This window comes from Coloeus monedula, assembly GCF_965178545.1.
Source record: "Coloeus monedula genome assembly, chromosome: 3".
NCBI classification, from domain to species: Eukaryota; Metazoa; Chordata; class Aves; order Passeriformes; family Corvidae; genus Coloeus; species Coloeus monedula.
The window spans coordinates 18,678,779-18,698,601 of NC_138783.1; the positions used below are offsets into that span (position 1 = coordinate 18,678,779).

Here is a 19,823-nt window from a genome sequence, read left to right on the forward strand (position 1 = left end):
GAGCTACCAGCTTCTGCAACTCTCAAATTATCTTCAGAAGGGCAGATCCATCTGAGTGGCAGCCTGGACCTATGTCTTGCTTAGTCTATAAATATGCTTGGCAGACAGTTTGGAACATTTCACACCTTTGTTTAGTATGTCAGTTTTCCAGGATATTATCTCTAATCATTCATTGTTCCTCCAGAATGAAAAAACAAATCTCACTTTATGGTTACATACTTGGTTTGTTACGTATTTTGTTCATTACATATTCAGTTCTCTCCTTTTGTATTATGAATCAAGCCCATTAATCTGATGGGATCATCATGAATGGCTTCTGCTTTTGCCATGTTTTCAGCAGCCAGCTGCTCACTGTTAAGGTAAATGCTAACTTTGGAAGCCACCCTGGGGTTAGATGATCTTTCTTCTTCATCTTCCTCTGATGAAGGATCTTTCTTTCTCCTTGGTTTTCTGCATTTTCCCTTGACACTGTGATCAAGTGAGGCATAACACATCTGATTGGTAGATTCCACCTAAAAGAAAATTCACTTTAACATCCGGTAGTTATCCTTGCTTTAAATTTATATCTAAGATTTCAAGTATGTCTACACTGTAATCATAATTCTGCCTGTAGTTTGCCTAAGCTAGCTGTAAAACAACTCATTAAAAGTACAAATTATTAAACTGTGGGAGAATGGAAAACAGATCAATATAACCTAATGGCAAATGACTCATAGTGGCAATATGGAAAAATTCATCAAGGTATCATTGGAAAGATTCTCTGTGGGAAAAAGTCCAGGTTCTTTGGGATGCAAGACATTATTTGATCTGGTTTTCTTTTCACTTTTTTATTTTTTAGTTAGAATCCAGTTATTAACAACATTATTAACAGGCTTTGTCTGTGCAGAAAACCAAAGAGGGATGATTCTTGTCTGTATATACGATCTCATTTCCAGTGCAAAATGCATGCTTTTTGTGTCTTTCCCTTGGTTCTTAGTGCTTTTCAAGCCAAACCATCAATGACTATTGACATTGGAATGTCTAGATTAAAAAAGATATTCTTATACCTCCTGGAAATACCCTGAGAGAGAGGCTGAAAATCGATCCCTATGAAATATGTAGCAATCAACTTGGGAAATTGATGCTAGGAATGCTTCAATTACAGGAAAATTTCATTTGAAGCTTTCATGCTTTTAGGCATACAGGTATCTCAACAAAATACGAACCAATAGAAAACAAACTTTCACTGGTTAAAGCATATAGATTTTGCACAGGACAGGAGAGAGCCAGTCAAACTCATGAGTATCATGTGATGCAGCTTGTGTTTTCACTTGGTTGATAACTAAACCAAATAAAATTACTTCTTTAGATAAGCTATGGCCATGGATGTGGATTTAGTTCCATGTGATCTGCATGCCTGTGGCTGAACTTTATCATGCCATATGCATGGTAATTTTTGTGAGAGTGTGAAGATTTTTATCATAGGATAAATAAAGGAACTCTGAGACAGACCATGTTACCCTAATTCAGAAATCCATAACTAAAATGAAAGATACCTGTAGCTGGTTAACTGGTCTTTGAGGCTGGGACTTCATCTGCTCGTAACAACATTCTTCTGTAATTTATCAAAGTAGAAAAATCTTTTTATTAAGACATTCTACTGAGTTAAAAGATCAGACCAACAGATCCTCTCTTTTAGAGAATGAACTCCCCCCAGTTTTCTTTGGTAGGATGTTTGTTTTGAAATCACACACAGATCTCTCCTTCTAATTACAGAGAGGCAAATAACTAAGAAATTCAAACACACACTGTGAAAATTAAAATCATTTTCTGTTCATATGGAGGGGAGGTTTCTCATTATTCACTAACCGGGCATTATTTTAGAGTGCAGGGAGGACTTCTTGCAAGTAAGAGGTAGCCACATATTGATCTATTTTTCAGCATAGGCAGCCTTTTCTTTGGCTGAGAAAGAGGTTGTGAGTTGCAGCAGCTGGGGATTAAATTCTCTTCCTGAGTCTACTTCAGTGTTCTGTAAATTTGGTTCTAGTTATTTTCTCATTTTATGTCTCATTTTAACCACCAGTAAAACAGGTTACTTCGTTACAGTTTTCAAAGTTTTACAATGTCAGTGCATTTGAGTGTTGACTTGATTAAATTCATGCAAACTATGTGTGAAAAAGTAGGGTTTGTTTGGGCTTTTTTTCCCCTTCAGTTAAAGTGCTTTAGTTTTGCTTAACCCCAATTAAAGCTTGCAGAAAAAGTTATATGCAGAAAAATGCTGCTTTAACTCTATAAAGACTTCAAAAGACAAACCCTTGGCACACCTATCTCTAGCTGCAGTTATATGATGCTACAGCCTTTAATGTGGTGTCTCTCTGCCAAGGATTGTTAACTTGAGCCCAGTAAAGCAAAGCAAAGCTGTCTGCCCACCATTCAGCTGCTGGGCTTCAGCACATTTGTCAGTATTGCTGGTGATCTGTGGATAGCCACAGCAGAGAACTGCTATGTGTTTGTTTCTACCTGCTTCTGTGGGAGCACTGACCTTGGACCGTGAGTAATCTGTGTTTTAGATTGCTTTAAGAGACATGGACCAAGCTGTTATTTCAGTTAGTGAGCTTCACATTTAGACAAGCTCTTTGTTTTGAGATACTTAGCTGAACAGGACCGTATGGACTGTAAAAAATCAAATTCAGTATGAGGTCTGTTCTTATACATAGTAGTGCAGTATGAAGGTCTGCATTTCTATCCCAAGTATCTATTAATAATTTTAATTAATAGTTAAAATATGTAGATTCTCAGGTTTGCCATTTGAGAAACACAAAATATGTCAGTCAGCCAGTTTCTAATCATATATTTCTATAACCACTGAATAGACACATGTTCCTAAAATGAAGCTTACCTAAAATATCTTGGTTGAGATTGCCATAAACTGGATAATCTTCTGTGTCATAGCCATCATAGCTACAAGGGGAATGAAAAAATGCTTTTAATTCACAGAATATGCTTTATTTAGCACCCCAATATTCTATTTTAACAAATGTTTTATGCACATGTAGCAATATGCAGATTGTGTGTATATATCTATATATAGCAGATTGTTTGTGATCTTATAAACAAGATCAAAAATTTTGGAGGGGGCAGAAATGGCAATGTGGGTGTTTTCAGGAGAGATTTGTCACCTAGCCCAGGACTGAACTCTCCACTCCTGTAACTTCATTAAGCACAAAGCTAATCTCAAAACTATTAAGCTACAGTTTGATGTAGGTTAAGAAATGTTGATGATCACTGAAAGGAACCCAATTGATGTCCTCTGAGACCACTCTGCAATACAAACTAAAGCACTATATGTGTCTTTTGGAGTGATGTTCTTAAAAGGTCCCCTCTTGATTCAACTAAAATACTCATGACAATACAAACAGAGAAGACCGAAGAAGACAAGTTCAGCTTTGGATTTTTAATGGTATGTTGTGTTTCATTACCTGGTGTTACTTGAAAAATGCTTCTAAGTGGGTTTGTAAAATGGGAATTTTTAGTGGGAAGCACTGTGTAACCTTTCTATTGCATCCCTATATTGCCTCTCGTCAAGGGGGTGAAGTCGTGCTCTAACACCACATTCCGTGGTATTTTTCATCTGAACAGGCACTAATAGACAGAGACTTCCCAACTTCAAGAAAATTTGTAATTGAGAATTGGTTTTGGGTAACAGGTGCAGTCTTTTGTATTTTCATTTCAGTGGCCTTTTATATTTGGGTTGGGATGAGACTCTCCATCTCTGTTTTCTAAAGTTTGGGTTTGGGTTGGGTTTTTTTCTGTATGGCATAAGAGAGAGAGACCTGAAACAGATTTGTGTAACAGCTCATGGTATCCTGCAGCTGTAAACAGACTGTTTTATTGCTTTTGGATGGCATGTATAAAGATGGTTATGAAATGTAAATACATGTAAATTACTGCTCCACAAGTATTAACTATCACACTATAATTTTTTCACTGTTTTGTGAGAGCTGAGAGTTCTTTTAAATTATTATGGAATTATTGAGTTTAAGTGATAGGTAGTGGTGCTTTAGCTCAATATCTTGCACTTTCAGATAAAATTATAGTATTAGTATGCAATTATTTCATTGTTGATAAAATGACTGGAGGATGTATCTCCCACATGAATTTTTTTTCCTGTGTTTTCTTAAAAACTTTTTTCCACCACCAACATTTCCAGGCAGACTGCATGAGATACTGAATTTTCCTCTATGCCATCCCTCCCAAGCCATCTGTCATTATTTATTGCTTATTTCACCCTTGCCGGAAAGAAACTTTTTGTACAACTTACCTTGGATTGTTCTCTTCGTAATCTTTATGCATTTTAGCTGGAAAATTTGTTTTAAAAAAAAATTAAGAGAAAATGAAACGTGCTATTTTAGAACACTTCAGATAATTGTCTCAACAGACATGCTTTTGATTTTGTTTTAGAGAATACAGTTGAAAGCTCTGGCTCTCAGGACCTTCAATTGTCCCTCTTCTTTTCTCAAATACGAGAAATGTTTGTGTTATGGCCCTGTGCTGTGGCTGCAAAGTCTGTGTCAGTTTGCAGTATCCAAAAAGTGTATTGCAACACATGTGATTCATTCCTGATTTCCTTCACCTTCTGCTTCTCCCTCATCTTTTTCTCTCATCAGATTTTCCCTGTCTGGGGAGGTGCATCGTGTGTTTATATTACAAAGTGAGAGGTTTATTTATTTTATTAGTTCTGCTTGTACATCTGAAAAAGACATCTTGTGATCCACACAGATGAAAAAACTGAAGCAGAGAGGCAATGGCTACAAGGAGATTTCTTGCTAGAACTTGATTAATAATTCAGGAATGCCTGAATTTCTAAACTCTGCTCCAGGACTCCAGAATTTAGCTCAGTAAGCTCCAATTCAATGAGAAATGCAGCATCAGCCACTCTGACCTAAACCTTGGTCAGGTTAATTTTGTAAATGACTGTGATTCTTCCTCATAGAAATATCTGCCTAGTAGTCCTAAAACACAAAATGAACCAAAAAGCTCAACCCACACCCATCCCAAAACACTCCAGCAACTCTCTTAATATCCTGTGACTATACTTGGTGAGTGCAGTTTATAAGCATGGGCCTTCTGTTTACATAGATTATATACATAGGTATATTTAGCTGGGTTGAAGTCACCAGTGTTGGCCTGCCCACCCCTACATGTACAGCACAGGTGCAGTTTTCCCTCTGTGAATGGAATGGTGAGGATTGTACAACTTCCTAACCATAGAATTGCACGCGTAAGAGAGGTTGCACTGGCGTAATCTGTCAAAAAAGTAAAAGTTAATTTCAACCAAAACCAGAGTATGACTGTAGTCATACGAGTGACACATTGGTTTAAGAAATACAGTAGAATCCCATTATGAAAAGCAATTAGAATGTTTTTCCAAAATACACAGATAAGGCATGAAATCTGTATGAAATCTGAAATTCAAATGAGCAGTCAGGAATTTGGAGGGGAGAAAATTTTCTCAGATGTATTTCGTATCAGTGCATCTACTTAAAACAATTTTTAAATGGAAGAATAGATAATAACCAGTTAGAGGAAAAGTGTACTTCCTAGGAAAGGAAATTGCAGGTGTTAAAAATATACTTTAAAAGTAAAAATTTAGAACTAAATTCTTCTTGTTGTATTGGTTTGCCTTCAGAGAATGGATTTGGGTAGCTGTTTTTAGCAGTGGATTGGGCAGTTAGCAATCATTCTGTAATGATACCTGACTCTCCTAAAATTTTTCAAAAGCTAAATGCTCTCTAGTAAAATCATTCTTGCCAAAAGGTACCTTAAGATTCAGAAGAATCAATTTGTCGACTTGATATCTCTGAGCAGGGATGACTTTAAATATTGAAACTCCATTCCTTACAAAGAGACATTACTTACCTTGCTTCTTTTTCATACAGTGTGAAATATTCAGTGTCAATGAAACAACCAGAGCCAAAGTCAGGAAGGCCAAAACTCCCCAGACAGAAAAATGGCAGTCCATTTCTGTAACTGAAAGAAAATAATTTTGCCATTTGTGTTGTCTAACAGTTTTACTGTATTCCTTTTGCTTGGTTGATTTTTGCTTTCTGTAATTGAAGCTGCTATTTTGTTGTTTACTCTCTGACAGCTATTGCTATACAAGGTACATAATTAATATCAAAATAATTAATATCAAAACCAGATGCTAAATAATAAGAAAGCAATTTTAATAAACTGTTAGCAGAAATACTTTTTCATAGGAATTCAGCCAAAGATTAGGCTATTGGTTTGCCTGTAAGATGTAGTAAAAAATAAGATATTAATAAAGAAAAAAGTAATTTTACTGGATAGCTGTGAAATTATTTCTGCAGTTGTCTTTAACTTAGTATTTGCAGTAAATTCAGTAAATTCTTGGCTAAATTCTAGAGTTCATGAAAGTAGTTCTGAATTCAGTCAAAACAAATTCACTGGATGTGTCTCTGAATAATACCTAAGACTGTAACGTTTTAATAATCCCTGCAAAATATGTCAAAATTTGGTTGTGTTTTCTTGTCTTGTTTTACAGCTGTTAAAACCGCTTACTTGTACTTATTTTTTTGCCTGAAAAACGAGAGGAGGTGATGATAAAGGACAAGCATCCTTTATCATCACCAGTGAATGACACTGGGGGAACCAATGAAGCCCCCAGTACTACTGCAGAGAAAAGTTCAAACAGCTCCTGGAAAATCACTTGGTAAAAGGTGGGTCCAGTTATTTGAAAAAAGTCCTTTTGCTCTAAACTTGCCTCTCCTTGCAATAAGAAAGACAGGAAAGAACCCCCCTTAGCACAAAATCTGGTTTTTTCATTTAATTAATTCTTTGATTAACCTAGTTGATACAAATTTTCCATCACAAACCATGCTGAGGAAAATAGCCTGTTTGTGACAGTCCAGTGGCCAAAATTATCAGCGTTGTTGCATATGGACCCTTCCTTTGCAGAGGAAACACTTAGCCAAATAAATGAGTGAAAGGAGCTTGCAGCTTGATTCTTCACTTTCCCCAGACATGTTTCATGTTCTCCGAGATTTGGCGTGCTTGTTCCGTGACTGACCGGCTCAAAACCTCCTTACAGGTTTTGTTCCCTTGTTGTGCTGGTGTTGACAAAGCTCTTTTCTTTTTGTTTTACTCCAACTCTTTGTCTTGACAAAACAAGACAAGATAAACCGTGGTAGCAAAAATCACAAATCACCTGGGCTTCTGGGATGTAGGTTTCTTTCCTGACCAGAACTCTCTTTTAAAAGGAACAAAGCAGAACAAACAAGCTGTAACTTTCTGACAGACTTTTAACTTTTTTTTTGCATGTGGTGCTTTTAGTGGCCATTTATCCTTCTTTTTGAACTGAATGTCCTGTTTCCCTTCCTTTCTACCACTTGAGTTTTCCCAAAGGTGTTTGAGGATTCTTTATCACTGCAATACTCCTCTTCATGTTGAAAGGCACTTTTTTTGCAATGAGATACTGACATTCCTGAAGAGAGACAACACCCCCATGAAGCAGCTATACATCATCCTAATTTTTCAGGAAGGGAATTAAAAGAATGGGAAATCCTACACTGAAAAGATGTTATCAGGCTACATCAAGAATCACCAGTCTTTGGAACCTAGTTACTGTGCAATTAGTCACTCAATATTGCATCCCATGCAACCTGTCCAAAACTACAAGTCTGTCCAGGACAAGAAATTTCAAGTCTCACTGTTGTCCCTAAATAATCAGAATCATCTTTCATTCTTCTCCTGTCTTATCTTTTCTGATGTGATTATTTTCCATTCTTCTCATGTTCCTTTCATATTTCTTTTCCTACAAACACTTTTTCAAAGCAAAAGCAGTATTGTGGTCTGCGAGAAGGGAAGCACATGTGACTGTGGTAGAATCACAGAATCAATTATGTTGGAAAAGTCCTCTGAGATCATTGAGTCCAGCCTATGACTGAACAACACCTTGCCGACTGCACCATGGCACTCAGTGCCACGTCCAGTCTTTCCTGAAACACCTCCAGGGACAGTGACTCCACCACCTCCCTGGGCAGCCCATTCCACAAGCTACAACTCTGTGATTCATTAGAATAAGAAGAGTTAGCAGGTACCTAAAGTACAGTTAGGATCCAACGTTGTTCCTTTTTCTTCATATAGAATGTTGTAATTTTTCTCTCTGATCCAGGAATCCAACTTTTCCCTCGTGTTTCCAGGGTAGAAGGAAAACTCTTAGTTTCATTTGACTATTTTCAACCCTTAACTGACCCACTTTTTGTTGTCAAGTATTATTTTCCTGTTTCAACTTCTGATTTAAATTGAAGTTATTACCTGGGAAATAGTAAAAGCTGAATACAATTTTTTTCATTTCAGTTTTCAGATTTAAATTCTATAGTATTTGAGCAATCCCACTTCTCAAGAACTTTAAAAACATTCTAGGAAAAAAGCCACATAAAACTTGGATTTCTAATAAAATATACCAATGTTTTAAATGTCACAATCTATAGTTCTTTCTTCAACACAATTTAGGAAATTTCATGGAGGTGGGTAGATTAAGAGAAGAACATTTAAATTTCTTCCTGGATGAGCACTATTTAGTTTATTTTTAAATTCATTTTCCACAACACTGACTTAAACATCTGCTTGTGTTTCAGTAGAATGTATACAAACAATATGTGTGACTTCAATTTTTTTGCTTGTTTGTTTTTGCAATACTAGATATTTGTTTGTCAGACAACACTACTTATACTGGAGAAACAACAACAGTTTTTAGCCCATAAAACCACAGTAAACACTTTGATCAGAGATGTAATGGTGCTGTTCTGAGAGCTCTATGCCATTCTAACATCAGTTTCAAGTTAATCTTATTACCCAGATACAAAATATGAGAAATTTTGGTTTTATATCCTAGCTTTACAGATATGCAACTCCCAGATCTTCCCATGTCTTCTTGTTGTTATAGGTGTTTCCCATATGACACTTATATTTATAACTGCATTTTATCAATATTAACTACTTTGACAACAGCAGCATTAGAAGGAAAGCTGACTGACTGTGTGAAGAACAATTTGTCTCCACAGATAGCTACACTGCTGTCCCTAAATGTACAACAGCAGATGCAACCTCTCACAGTTAACAGGTTGTGCTAAAGACAAAAATAAGATAAGGAGATTGTAGATGGTGAGTGAGAAATAAACAGAAAGTCTATTAGATTAATTATATTCTATTTTGAAATGGTGTCTTCTATTCTCTAATTTTAATTCTCATTCAAGTAATCTATTTTCAAATGGAGCAAAACCAGATTATTCTTTTTTACGTATTATATGGTTAGTCCAAAGAATCCATGACACTGTATTCAGGGGCATTCTCATTCAAGCAATGAAACTGATTTTTTTTTTAATTGTTATATCTTTGGAAAAGAGTCATATGGAATAATTAGGCCCCTTGGGAATAGTACACTATGATTCTAATACGCTAAGCTCAAATTCCATCACGGTTTTTTGTGACAGTCTATCTGACTAGTTTTCTATCTGTGATAGGAAAACTTAAGGGTGGTAGTAGTTTGTTACAAGAAATAATACTGAAATATTCTTAAAGTAATGTACTCCTCTGTGAAAGGAAAAAAGTTCATTATACACCCAAAGGTTTCATGAGAGGGACAACAATTCTTGTTATATCGTTAGAAGACTTTGGGATGTGTGAGTGGAGAAGCAGTATATTTAAATAATTTAAAAGATTACAGTATTTTGATTAACTAGTATCAGTCTCTCTTTAGTATTAATGATACATTCTTATGCTCCTATTCTTCCATTTCTATTTGAAAACCAGGTTAAACTTGGAGTAGCATCCAACTAGAACATAGGTAAGTTACTTCATTTGGATAATGTTTTTACTTTACTGACTTTAGGGATGGGATTACTCTCCACCTCTTAGTATCTTTTACAATGCTATAAACTGAAGCTACCATATTCACACCACAAAACACAGACAAACAACATACCTTCTAAATACGTAGTTAATTGTACTTTTTCTCTTTAAAAATCTATTGACAACTTTATCCACCAACAGAGACAAGACATGGGAATAAATATAGAGTTTTGGTTATTTGTTCTTAGGTTTTCTTCTTATGGGGTGCATTATACTGTCACTGGAGGGCTGTGAGGCAAAAGAGGCAAAAAAACCCCACAACCAAAAAAAACAAAAGCCTCCAAAACATTCTAATCTTTCCTGATAAACTTGTGCAATTCAATTTATTGCAACTCAAAGGAGTGGACATAATCACGTACTTACCTGCAGGGACAGGAGCCAGATTTAACAATTCATGTTGGGTATTTGTCCTCCTAACAACATAAGAATAGGTAGCAGGGGTGCTACGCTTTGTTCCTCCTTGCTCTAATGTATTTTGTTTAGACAATCCATCACAAAGGATAACAGGAAGATACCATACATCTAACAGGTTTTTGTACTGAAAAGGAACATGAGGCGAGGAATATAGATACCATCTAGCTGGACATGCCACCTGTGGTATCAACGCATTAGCCACAGAGGCAGATTAATTGCTACCAGATTTATGGGGACGATCTGGAGCGCAAAATGGTTTCTTTCCTTTCTTTCCTCTTGTTTTTGTCTACAAATTTGTCAAAGATGAGATAAAACTGTCTTTCCTCCCCTCTTCCAATTAAATCTTGATATAAATAATATTTTGTACTAATGGCCCTTAGAAAAAGAAACCCATTAAGAGATTGATGAATGTTAAATTAGCATTAAAAATGCTTCCACCTCCGTGAGCTTTTATTACAGGATTAATTCTCTGAAAAAAGATTCCTTAAACTGCAATTAACTAGTGCACAACTAATTGCTTTGTAAGATAACAACTTCACACTTCAGAAGGGAAACAGCACATTGGAAAATAAGAAGGCCCACAGCACAGTATTTTCAGCATAAAACTAATGCCAATGCTTAGTCTTCATTATCAAAACTTAATTAATGAAGGTTTAGCACCGTGAGCCACCTTCTTGGAAGACTGCTAATGTACCATAGCATGGTTCTACTGCTCCTATGGTCACAAGTTTAAAAAATAAGGCTTACCTGGTTTTGTTGTTTCTAGGAATACTCCCCTCCCCTTTATCCAACAGGAAATCAAGTTATGTTGGCAGATATTGGATACTCTTTTGTTTCGGACCCGGCAGCATGAACCTGTCTCTAGTTGTCGTCAATCTCAAATCCCTCCAGTCTTTTTTTTTCATCTCCTTTCTTACAAACAGGAAATGTGGTTCAGCTTTAAGAAGCAAACTCACGTTCCTCTTCAGTGTTTGCCTCCAAGAGAGAATTAAAGTATTTATGTGTACCCTTGTACTCATTATCCACCTGTCTTGCCACAGAAGAACATGTACAGGACTATTAGTTTCATTTATGTGATATAAACTTACTTTTGTAATATTCATATGAGACTCATACTCTAAATCTTCTTTGGTTTAATGTTATGTTGAATTCAACAGAAGTATTTTGATACCTCTTAAACGAAATTACAGAACTATTTTACCTAGGAGTGCTACATAACTCTTCCTCTCTTGAAGTTTCTAAGCCAAGTCTGAAAATCCATTGCTGAGAGCCTACAGTTTAGCAACAACAGGATTCAGAGGCATGATGAAGGAATTATAACACCACCCGCTCTTGAAGGTCAGATCAGAATAACATAATGTGATTCCTCCATTGCTTAGAGTTTATGAATCTGGGGCCACAGTCCTGTACAGTTGTGTAAAGAAAGGATAAATCAGCATGTGGCTTGCTGTGTGTATTTGTCTTTAAAATTTAATGAAATATGTCTGTGTTTAGGCAGAGAAGCCATTTTATTCTCAGAATCGGAGTAGGTTCTTCCAGAGGAAGCTTGCACACTGAGTACTGTCAAAGAAACCTTCTGTTAACTTCTGATGTTTTAGGTATAGTATGGGTTTGGGGGTTTTTCTTCAGAGCAAACAGTTTTATTTCCTACTGTGTGTAATGTAGAAATAGGAAGCATTTCTTATGAAAAAAAGTGAATCACATGAACATGTTTGTCTTTTTGGAATACATGAATTGAAATAGCCCTCAGTGTAGTCGAAGGAGCAATGTAAAACTCTGCTCTTCAAGAAAGACTCTAATGTGATAAAATGTCCTCTGCAATCTATATTTACTTGGGGTGCTATTACTCTGAAATATTATTTTTATATTAACTGCCTTAGATCAATGCTTAAGAAATAATTTATTGGATCAGCATTTTAGTTGAACATGAAATAACAGATTAGTCTTGGTTAATATAATATATCCTTCCATTCAAGTGTAAGGGTGATATAGACTTAACTACTCAAAGCTTTATCATAATGAAGTGAATAGAGTAGGAGGAATTAATGTGAAGATACTCAAAATGGTGGGAATTCTTATAGAAGGATACTGAATTGAGAGAGAAACTGGAGATGGTGGAAGATATGCATTGCAAAAATGAAGGCAGTTGCTTCGTTTCTCAGCTAAGAGCACAAGGAGTAAATCTGAGATCTGCAGAGAATTCAGAATAAAATGCTTATCAGCCTGAACAAGAAGCTTACAAGAAATAAACTCCTTCAGAGATAATTAAGAGCATAATGGAAAGGTGAATCCTGAGAATGCAGTGGGGAATTTCTGGGTTTGTAGTCCTGCTGGTGTGTTAATAAATCTGCTCTCCAAGAGCAAATCATTGCTGTACTGTATCAGCTTTGAGTGGCTGCAAAAGCAAAGTCTATTGGAATGAACATGAACTTGGTATGCTATTTTGGGCAACCTGCAAGAGACAGAAAGCTCTGTTAGACAGCAAGAAAATATTTGCTTCAGGCAGTAAAATCCATTGTGAATATGAGGCTTCTTTTTTTCCTTTCCTTTGTATCACTGCTATGTTAAAAAACTTAGGGAGCCAGTAGTCTGCTTAAAGTGCTGTTATTCAGGATAACAGAGACAAGGACAAATCATGACTATATTTAGAAATACAGGACATAAGGTAATGCTACTTCATCCCCATCTATTGCATATGAAAGCATTTCCTCCTCTTTTGCAAGTCCCCAAGCTATATATTCCTGGGTGCATACTCTGGGAAAGTATTTCTGCCTGCTTAACTACTTATGTGATCTTTGGTAAATATATGATGCAAGTATCTCAAGAAAACGGGTCAGTGGACATCTGACTTGGCTGGGAATAGCTCTTGCTACTGAAGTTCTTGGAGACAGTAAACATAGCATGATTAAATATTGGTGTGCACAGATGAATATGAAGGAATAAGTCTGTGCTGAAATGGAGTCAAACAAACAGTACGTAAGTACATTTTGTAATGTATGCAAGCTGCCAGCAAGTAGTGCTTTTCTAAGACCGCAGAACGCGTGTCTCTTCTGGCTTCCTGAAGGTGAAATAAGTTGCACAGCTCACAACACCATCAGGCGTCAAATGCCTACTTTCTCTATTACTACTCAAATTACAACCTTTCTTTGAAAAATCGTATCATTTTCTCTGCTAAGTGTTGTAGTGGAAATCCCCTTCCAAAGAATGTGAAAGACACTGTTTGTAGTAGAAGTCTTGAAAAGAATAGGTATTCCTGCAAGATGTAAATTCTATTTCTGTCTGAAATGGAAATCTATTTTTAATCATGAGATTTCAGAATTTTCTGGGCAAAGTAACTACAGCAGAAATGTTTTTAATTTGGTTTATGCTGAAGTGGAGTCTGCGCTGGTTCTAGTCTCACAAACATATTGGAGAAGTAGAACTGTTCTTTTAAGCCAAGCACGTGACTCTTTACTTCGATGTTGGGTGCAGACCTGGTGCTCTTTGTGCAGTGAACACAAATGAGCAACAGTGCTACAGGAGAGAGGTTGGTTTAAAATAGCTGCCAGAAAGTGTGAGGCCTTTCAAGTGAGCTTCAAATGCTGCAGACAGCTCTTCTATCTCCTACAGTGAATTTCGTACTTAATGATAAAATTAGAAAACTAATCAGGGTCATTTGTGCGTTGTAGACAAAGTCTGTCTTTAATCACCGCTTCACTTAAACCACTGTTAAGCAGAATGCTGTCTCATTAACTGTCCCTGAAATTATGACTCCTATTAAAAGCAGTATCATGGGTTTCCTGTGGGGAAACCACTGGGTGGGTTTTTTTCTGAATGCTACAAAACCTTATTATCAAGGACTATAAAGAGAAAATTTCTTATCTTGATAATTCTGCACAGAAAATTTTCCATTGAAAGCTAGCACTGCACACTTGTGAGGCTTTGGGTGGGGTTTTCTGTGTTGGATGATTTAAGATAGCAGAGCAGTCCCTGTGTACTTAGCAGAGAGAAAACAGACCAGATGCCACTTCATCAGAACCTGCAGAAATAAAGTGTGGCTTTTCCATTGAGTTCTCTAGATTTTATTTTCTGTTCACACAGATAATATATGCTGAGAGAGATGTAATCTCTAGTGATTTTTCTTTCAATAGCCACAAGAAGAATGAATTTCCTATTAAAGTGCTATAATCCATTTACCTGGTTTTAGGATTTTTTTAGTTCCCTCTTGACACACTTATACAAGACTGCGGGTAAATACTTTCCCCTGGGCAGCCAAAGACCTGACCCTGCAACTATTCCTCATGTGAGACACCCTAGTGAAGCCAGCAGGTCCCTCTCTGTGCTTAGTAGCAAGCTTACAACTCTATCAACTTTGACCGAAGCACAAGAAGAATTTGTGAGCAAGATAGTGACCCTAAAATACTAAGCTTATTCTTTTAAAAGTTTCTTGGGACTACCACAAGCATGTCCATGTGGCTCTGTTGGAGCTAGCGTAGGAAACCCAAAGTCATGTACGTTTGGCCTGAAGCCTTGTGGAGAATCTCCCTGAACAGTCTAAGCCCCTTGCTGTGGCCTGAACTAATAAACTGACTCCACACTTGTCCTCATTGCTGAAGTGATGAAGCTGACTCCTGCTCTGCAGTGTGTCCTTAACCAGCTTAGCCTTCATAGTGGACTTTCTCATCGTGGCTAAAAGAATGTCAGAAGCTTGTTCTCCTTGTTACATAGAGTTAAACTTGTTCTACCTTGAGTGAAGTGTTCCCAGCCACAATTCTGAATGAAAGTAGCCCTTGCTTTGAGCAAAACAACTGCACTTTACTGAGTGACTGGTATTTCAGGAAATGAATTGTTGTAACTCAGGATGCTGTCTCTGCATTTGAACTCTGTGTCTTCCACCACTTTTTCAAGCCTGTATTATCACAGCATGGTTCATGTTGGCCTGTCCTTGTGGGCACAAGAAAAGTTCTGAGCTCTTTAAAATCTGATGGAGACCAAGTCTAGGCTGTCTTGTTGAGGGTTCTTGTTACAAGTCAGACTGGTGTGTATGTGAATGCTCCCACCTCCCTTTGCCACGACATTGCAGGGGAAAGCACTTGAAGCACGTGGTTTTCTCCTCTAAAATCCTTCCTGCATTATATCCAGAGGGACACTGTTTCCCTCACATGACACAGTTGCCAGAGGGCAGTAGGAGAGCCACTGAACTGGGAGTCAAGTGCAGGTCATGCACATGTCTGCCGAGTCAGAAACAGTGACAAGGAAATGAAAAAATGTATGAGCCTGCCTCAACTTAATCTGTGATTGCAAATATTTACCAGTAAGACAAGGTATCTCTGCAGTGCAGCTTAATGGCCGCTTAGATCTAATTAGTTTGTGTGTAGGTTAAGAGTAAGATTTGAAATAATGACTGTGAAGCTAAGCTAAGCCTTGAAAAGTGGTCAGTGATGCATTGGAGTAGTGAACTTGAACTGAATCACTTAACTACTGAACCTTTCAGCTTAACAGTGTTGTGGTCGCATCTCTATTTAAAGAAGTTTCTGGTAAGCAGATAAAAGGTGCTCATCTTGCCACATTCACGGCTGTTAAAACATTGTTTTCTTACTACTTCCTGTTGAGCAGCACATTTGGGCACAGCAAAATGTGTGCTGCTTCTCTTGTAGTTTAAACTGTCAGAGACTTGTTAGCATTTACAGAAAGTAAGAACACAGGTGCATGGGAAATGGCTGTCCTGTCCCACAAGATGTTGAAAGCCTATGAAGTGACTGTCCTACATTGGCATGTACATTTTGGCATTTCTCAGAGGCCAAAGTAGGTACTGTTCCAGGAGTTCTCTTTGGGCATGAGAGTTTTGGATTAAAGTGAAGGAAGCAGGGCATGGACAGAACTTCTGTCTGTGATAGCTGAAAAATGCAGTCATGGACCCCTTTAGGTATCGTGGGGGGCCTTACTCTGTCATGCACAAATGCTGCAGCTGCAAAGGGAGGACTTTGGTTTGGAACTAGATTATCTTTAATGTTCCTTCCAAACCAAACCATTCCATGATTCTATGGCAAATTTTTCCAAGAGAATTTTCCCAAATGTCATGACACATTTCACTAAGCTTCCTGGTTAACAAGACCCTATGCTTTCAGAAGTCTGGCATTGCTGAAACACGGATAAGCTCTAAGCAAGCTCTGTTGTGGCTACCTTGAACTAGCAGAATAATCCCATTACTTCAGTTTTTGTTTTGGTTCTAATCTTGGCTACTAAAGTTCTTTCTATTCGTGTTCTGTCCTTAACAAGTCTTATTTTGAGATAGACTAGTTAAGAAAGGTGTTTTTCTCTTTTATGAAACATGCTCCTCGGGAGTATTTTCTGTCTTCTTTATTGTGTATGTGCAGCTCCCACTTCCATAGTTGATTATGAAAGAGTTGCTCTGTGTGCTATTATTGGTGCAAATAAGTTCTTGCTGGGTTGCTTAGTCAGTGCTTTATTTGTAGCACTGTCCAGGTGTCCTGGACTGATGTTATGAAGCCTATGATGTTATTTATTCCTTAACCATCCGCTCAGTGCCCAAGGACGCTGTTTGTTTAAGATGGACCCGGGGGCGGGGCCGGAGCCACGGGACCGAGTGCGGGGCGCTTGAACGGCTCAGCCCAAAGGCTCGGGGGCTCTGGGGCTCGGCGGGGCTCGGGAGGGACTGCACCGGCAGCGCTGTGCTGCTTCTTGGGGTTTCCTTTGTGTTCCAGCTAGCGGGAAAAAGGTTCTCTTGGTTTTTCTTGCTCTTCTTCCCTTCCCTTGCCTCACTGCCTCCCTTCCCTCCTCACCGGTCCAGGGAGCCTGTGGGTGGCCCTGGCGGGCCCGTGGGGTGGCCGCAGCTGGTCCTGTTGTGTCTGTTCCCTCTCTGGGAATTTGCTGTATTTTGAGCGTTTTTTAATCCTGTTCTACCCTGTTTTGTTTGTGTATTAATAAACAGGGGGTTTTTCCCACTTTCACTTCTTGTGACCCATTTGTCTCATTGACAGAGGAAAAGGGGAGGCCCTTGTCCCTTTGGAGGAGGCACTCATTGCTGAGCGCTTCCTCCTAAACTTTTGTCTCCAAAACCGAGACACCAGGGATGAAGAAATAGTTGCATGAGTGGATTTTCTCTCTTTATAATATAAAGAACAAAATTACTTAATATTTAAAGGTGACAGCAAATTGTGTGATTTGGTTGCTATTTAGAGATTTCTGTTCAGATATTGATGTAACTGATGCATAAAATAAAATGCACATCCTTCTACATCACCACTGATGTACACCTGTGTGTAGGTTCCATTCTCCATGTCAGATATGGCCAGGGGGAGCAAAGACGGTTGTGGCTGAGATGGGAGTTGAATGACTTCAAAGCAGCCAGCAATGCTATCCCTCTGTGTGAGCACTGCAGAAATAGATGGCATTTCCATCTTTAAAACTGGCTGTCATTTCAGCAGAAAGTGTGCCATAGAATACCCCTTAGGTCGCACTCTGCAGCTGCTGAAAAGAAAGATTCTTCTCAATGGAGCTCAGGATCTTGATGGTATTCCCTTCAAGCAGAGGAGGCAGGTAGATCAAGCCATTTTCCAACCTTACCCACACCTCCCTAATAAAGAGGTAGTATGTTATTAAGTAGTATAGAGGGGTAGAGAGGAAAAGGGAGGTGGATTAAATGCTGTACCCACACTTCAGTGAGGGAACAAAAAAAGTACCAGCATGCCTGAAGCTTGAAAGCAAAGTGAAACAAGCAAGAGAACAGTGTTAGTGTTAGTATTTGATCTTTGTACACAGAGCTTTATTTTCTTCTCCGTACATAACTAAATGGATGCTGAAAACTGTTCATCTTTGCTGTGATTCAAGCATCCTGGATAAAGCATTGGTTTCATATATTGCTGTACACTTTACTTGAAATGAAACATTTTTTAGGAGTTAGAGCGCCATGCTAAAATTGAGAGAAGAGTGTAAATTATTTTCTGTCCGTTTTGAAAGCAAATATCCATTTTAGCTGAACAGTCACAGCCTGGGTTTTTCACCCACTTCAGGAGAAAAAAAATGTGGTAAAGGCTGACCATTCTGGTTTGTGACTTTCTCCTACTGAATGCTTTTATTCTGCGTTTGAAACCTTGCACATCATGACTTTACATCATGGGACAGTTCACAGAGGGTCACTAGATCACACCGAGATGACAGGTTCTGATATGCTTTGCACTAGTTTTCCTGGAGTGGTGCTCAGCTCAGTAGCAATAGCAAAACTGAGGCATGGAAAGAAAAGCTGGAATTTTCTCCATATATACATAACTGGTTTTCTTTTAACCATTGTTAGCTTGCAGTATACATCAAAAGTTTGTACTGATAACGTTGTTGAACAAACATGCAATGCTGACACCAAAACCCAGTTTCTTTCTGAATAACTGGAGGCTGAGGAGGTTCTTTTAAAGAAATTGTTGATAGCTTATTTTTTCTTCAATTTGGAGGAAAAAAGCTCTGAGGCCTGACTAAGTTTTCTATGTCATTGGTTAGATGTATAATTGGGTGCATGATTCATGCGCTAATGCTGTGACTTGAAGCTAATTTTTTTCTCTGCTATCATATAATGGAGTTCAGTTTTTTAATGTGCCTGCTTATTTTAGGCAATGAAATCCAGATACAAGCTATACAAAAAAGAATCTGTACTGAAGTGCATTTTAAAACCTGGTAAAATTACAGGACTGTCTGTCTTTGAAATGTATCAAAACTCTTCATAAAGTGAAATCAATAAATACTGTGCACCATACAGAGTAAGATCATACACCCAACCTTGAATTAGAATGCACACCTTACCCAGCAGCAGCTCTGTGAGATTGTTTAAAGGCATGATGGGAGGGTGATATCCAATGAGGAATGCAGGTTGGCTTCTGCTGAGTGCCGGTAATTACACACAGTTTCCTTCACACACTGGAGTAGCTTTTTTCTCTTTATGCAAACAGATCTATGGTATATATGCAGAGTCTTGGCTCTGCATTTCCCTTGAGCATTACTGTATTTGCAAGTTCAGGTCTCCAATGGCTTGCTGAGAGCATTAATTCGTGTCTAATTCAGCACTAGAGAAATCTGAAGATTTAATGCATTTATAGATAGGCGTGTGGGGGTTTTCAGGAGGGCATTGTACTAGTACTTCCGCAATTCCTGGAGTGAGGCAGTTTCTACCCTACCTAACAGGCTTGTGGTTTATAACATGACTTACGTATCGACTCGGTAATATTTCCCTGTGGCTGTAGAGAGCCTGACAGAGTAACTATGAAATACTACCTGTTCTTCTCACTTTGATGCCAACGTTTTTAAAGATGTCATATAGATGATTTAGATGGTTAAATTTCAGGTGTGGAGAAACAAAGGAGGGAGCAGAGCACTGTTATCAGGCATTTCGCTAATGTGTGGCTGGCAGTACTTACAGTACCATCCTTTTATGTCTCTGCTTTTCTGATGTGACACCTGCTGCTTTGAGCATCCTGAGGTGGGTGAGGGACTCACCCTGGGCTGAACAGCTG

The 19,823-nt window shown here is 38.1% G+C and overlaps 1 protein-coding gene across 1 annotated transcript; it reads right to left on the minus strand.

The window, feature by feature from the left end:
- Positions 1-251: 251 nt before the first annotated feature.
- TRAT1 (T cell receptor associated transmembrane adaptor 1) lies at positions 252-6,010 on the minus strand (the record flags this gene model as incomplete). Its single annotated transcript, XM_082279354.1, has 5 exons — positions 5,899-6,010; positions 4,301-4,337; positions 2,879-2,940; positions 1,536-1,594; positions 252-512 (listed from the first exon to the last, which is right to left on the minus strand). The coding sequence occupies exons 1-5, from the start codon at positions 5,999-6,001 to the stop codon at positions 252-254; spliced, it is 522 nt and encodes a 173-aa protein (XP_082135480.1). The 5' UTR covers positions 6,002-6,010.
- Positions 6,011-19,823: the final 13,813 nt, after the last annotated feature.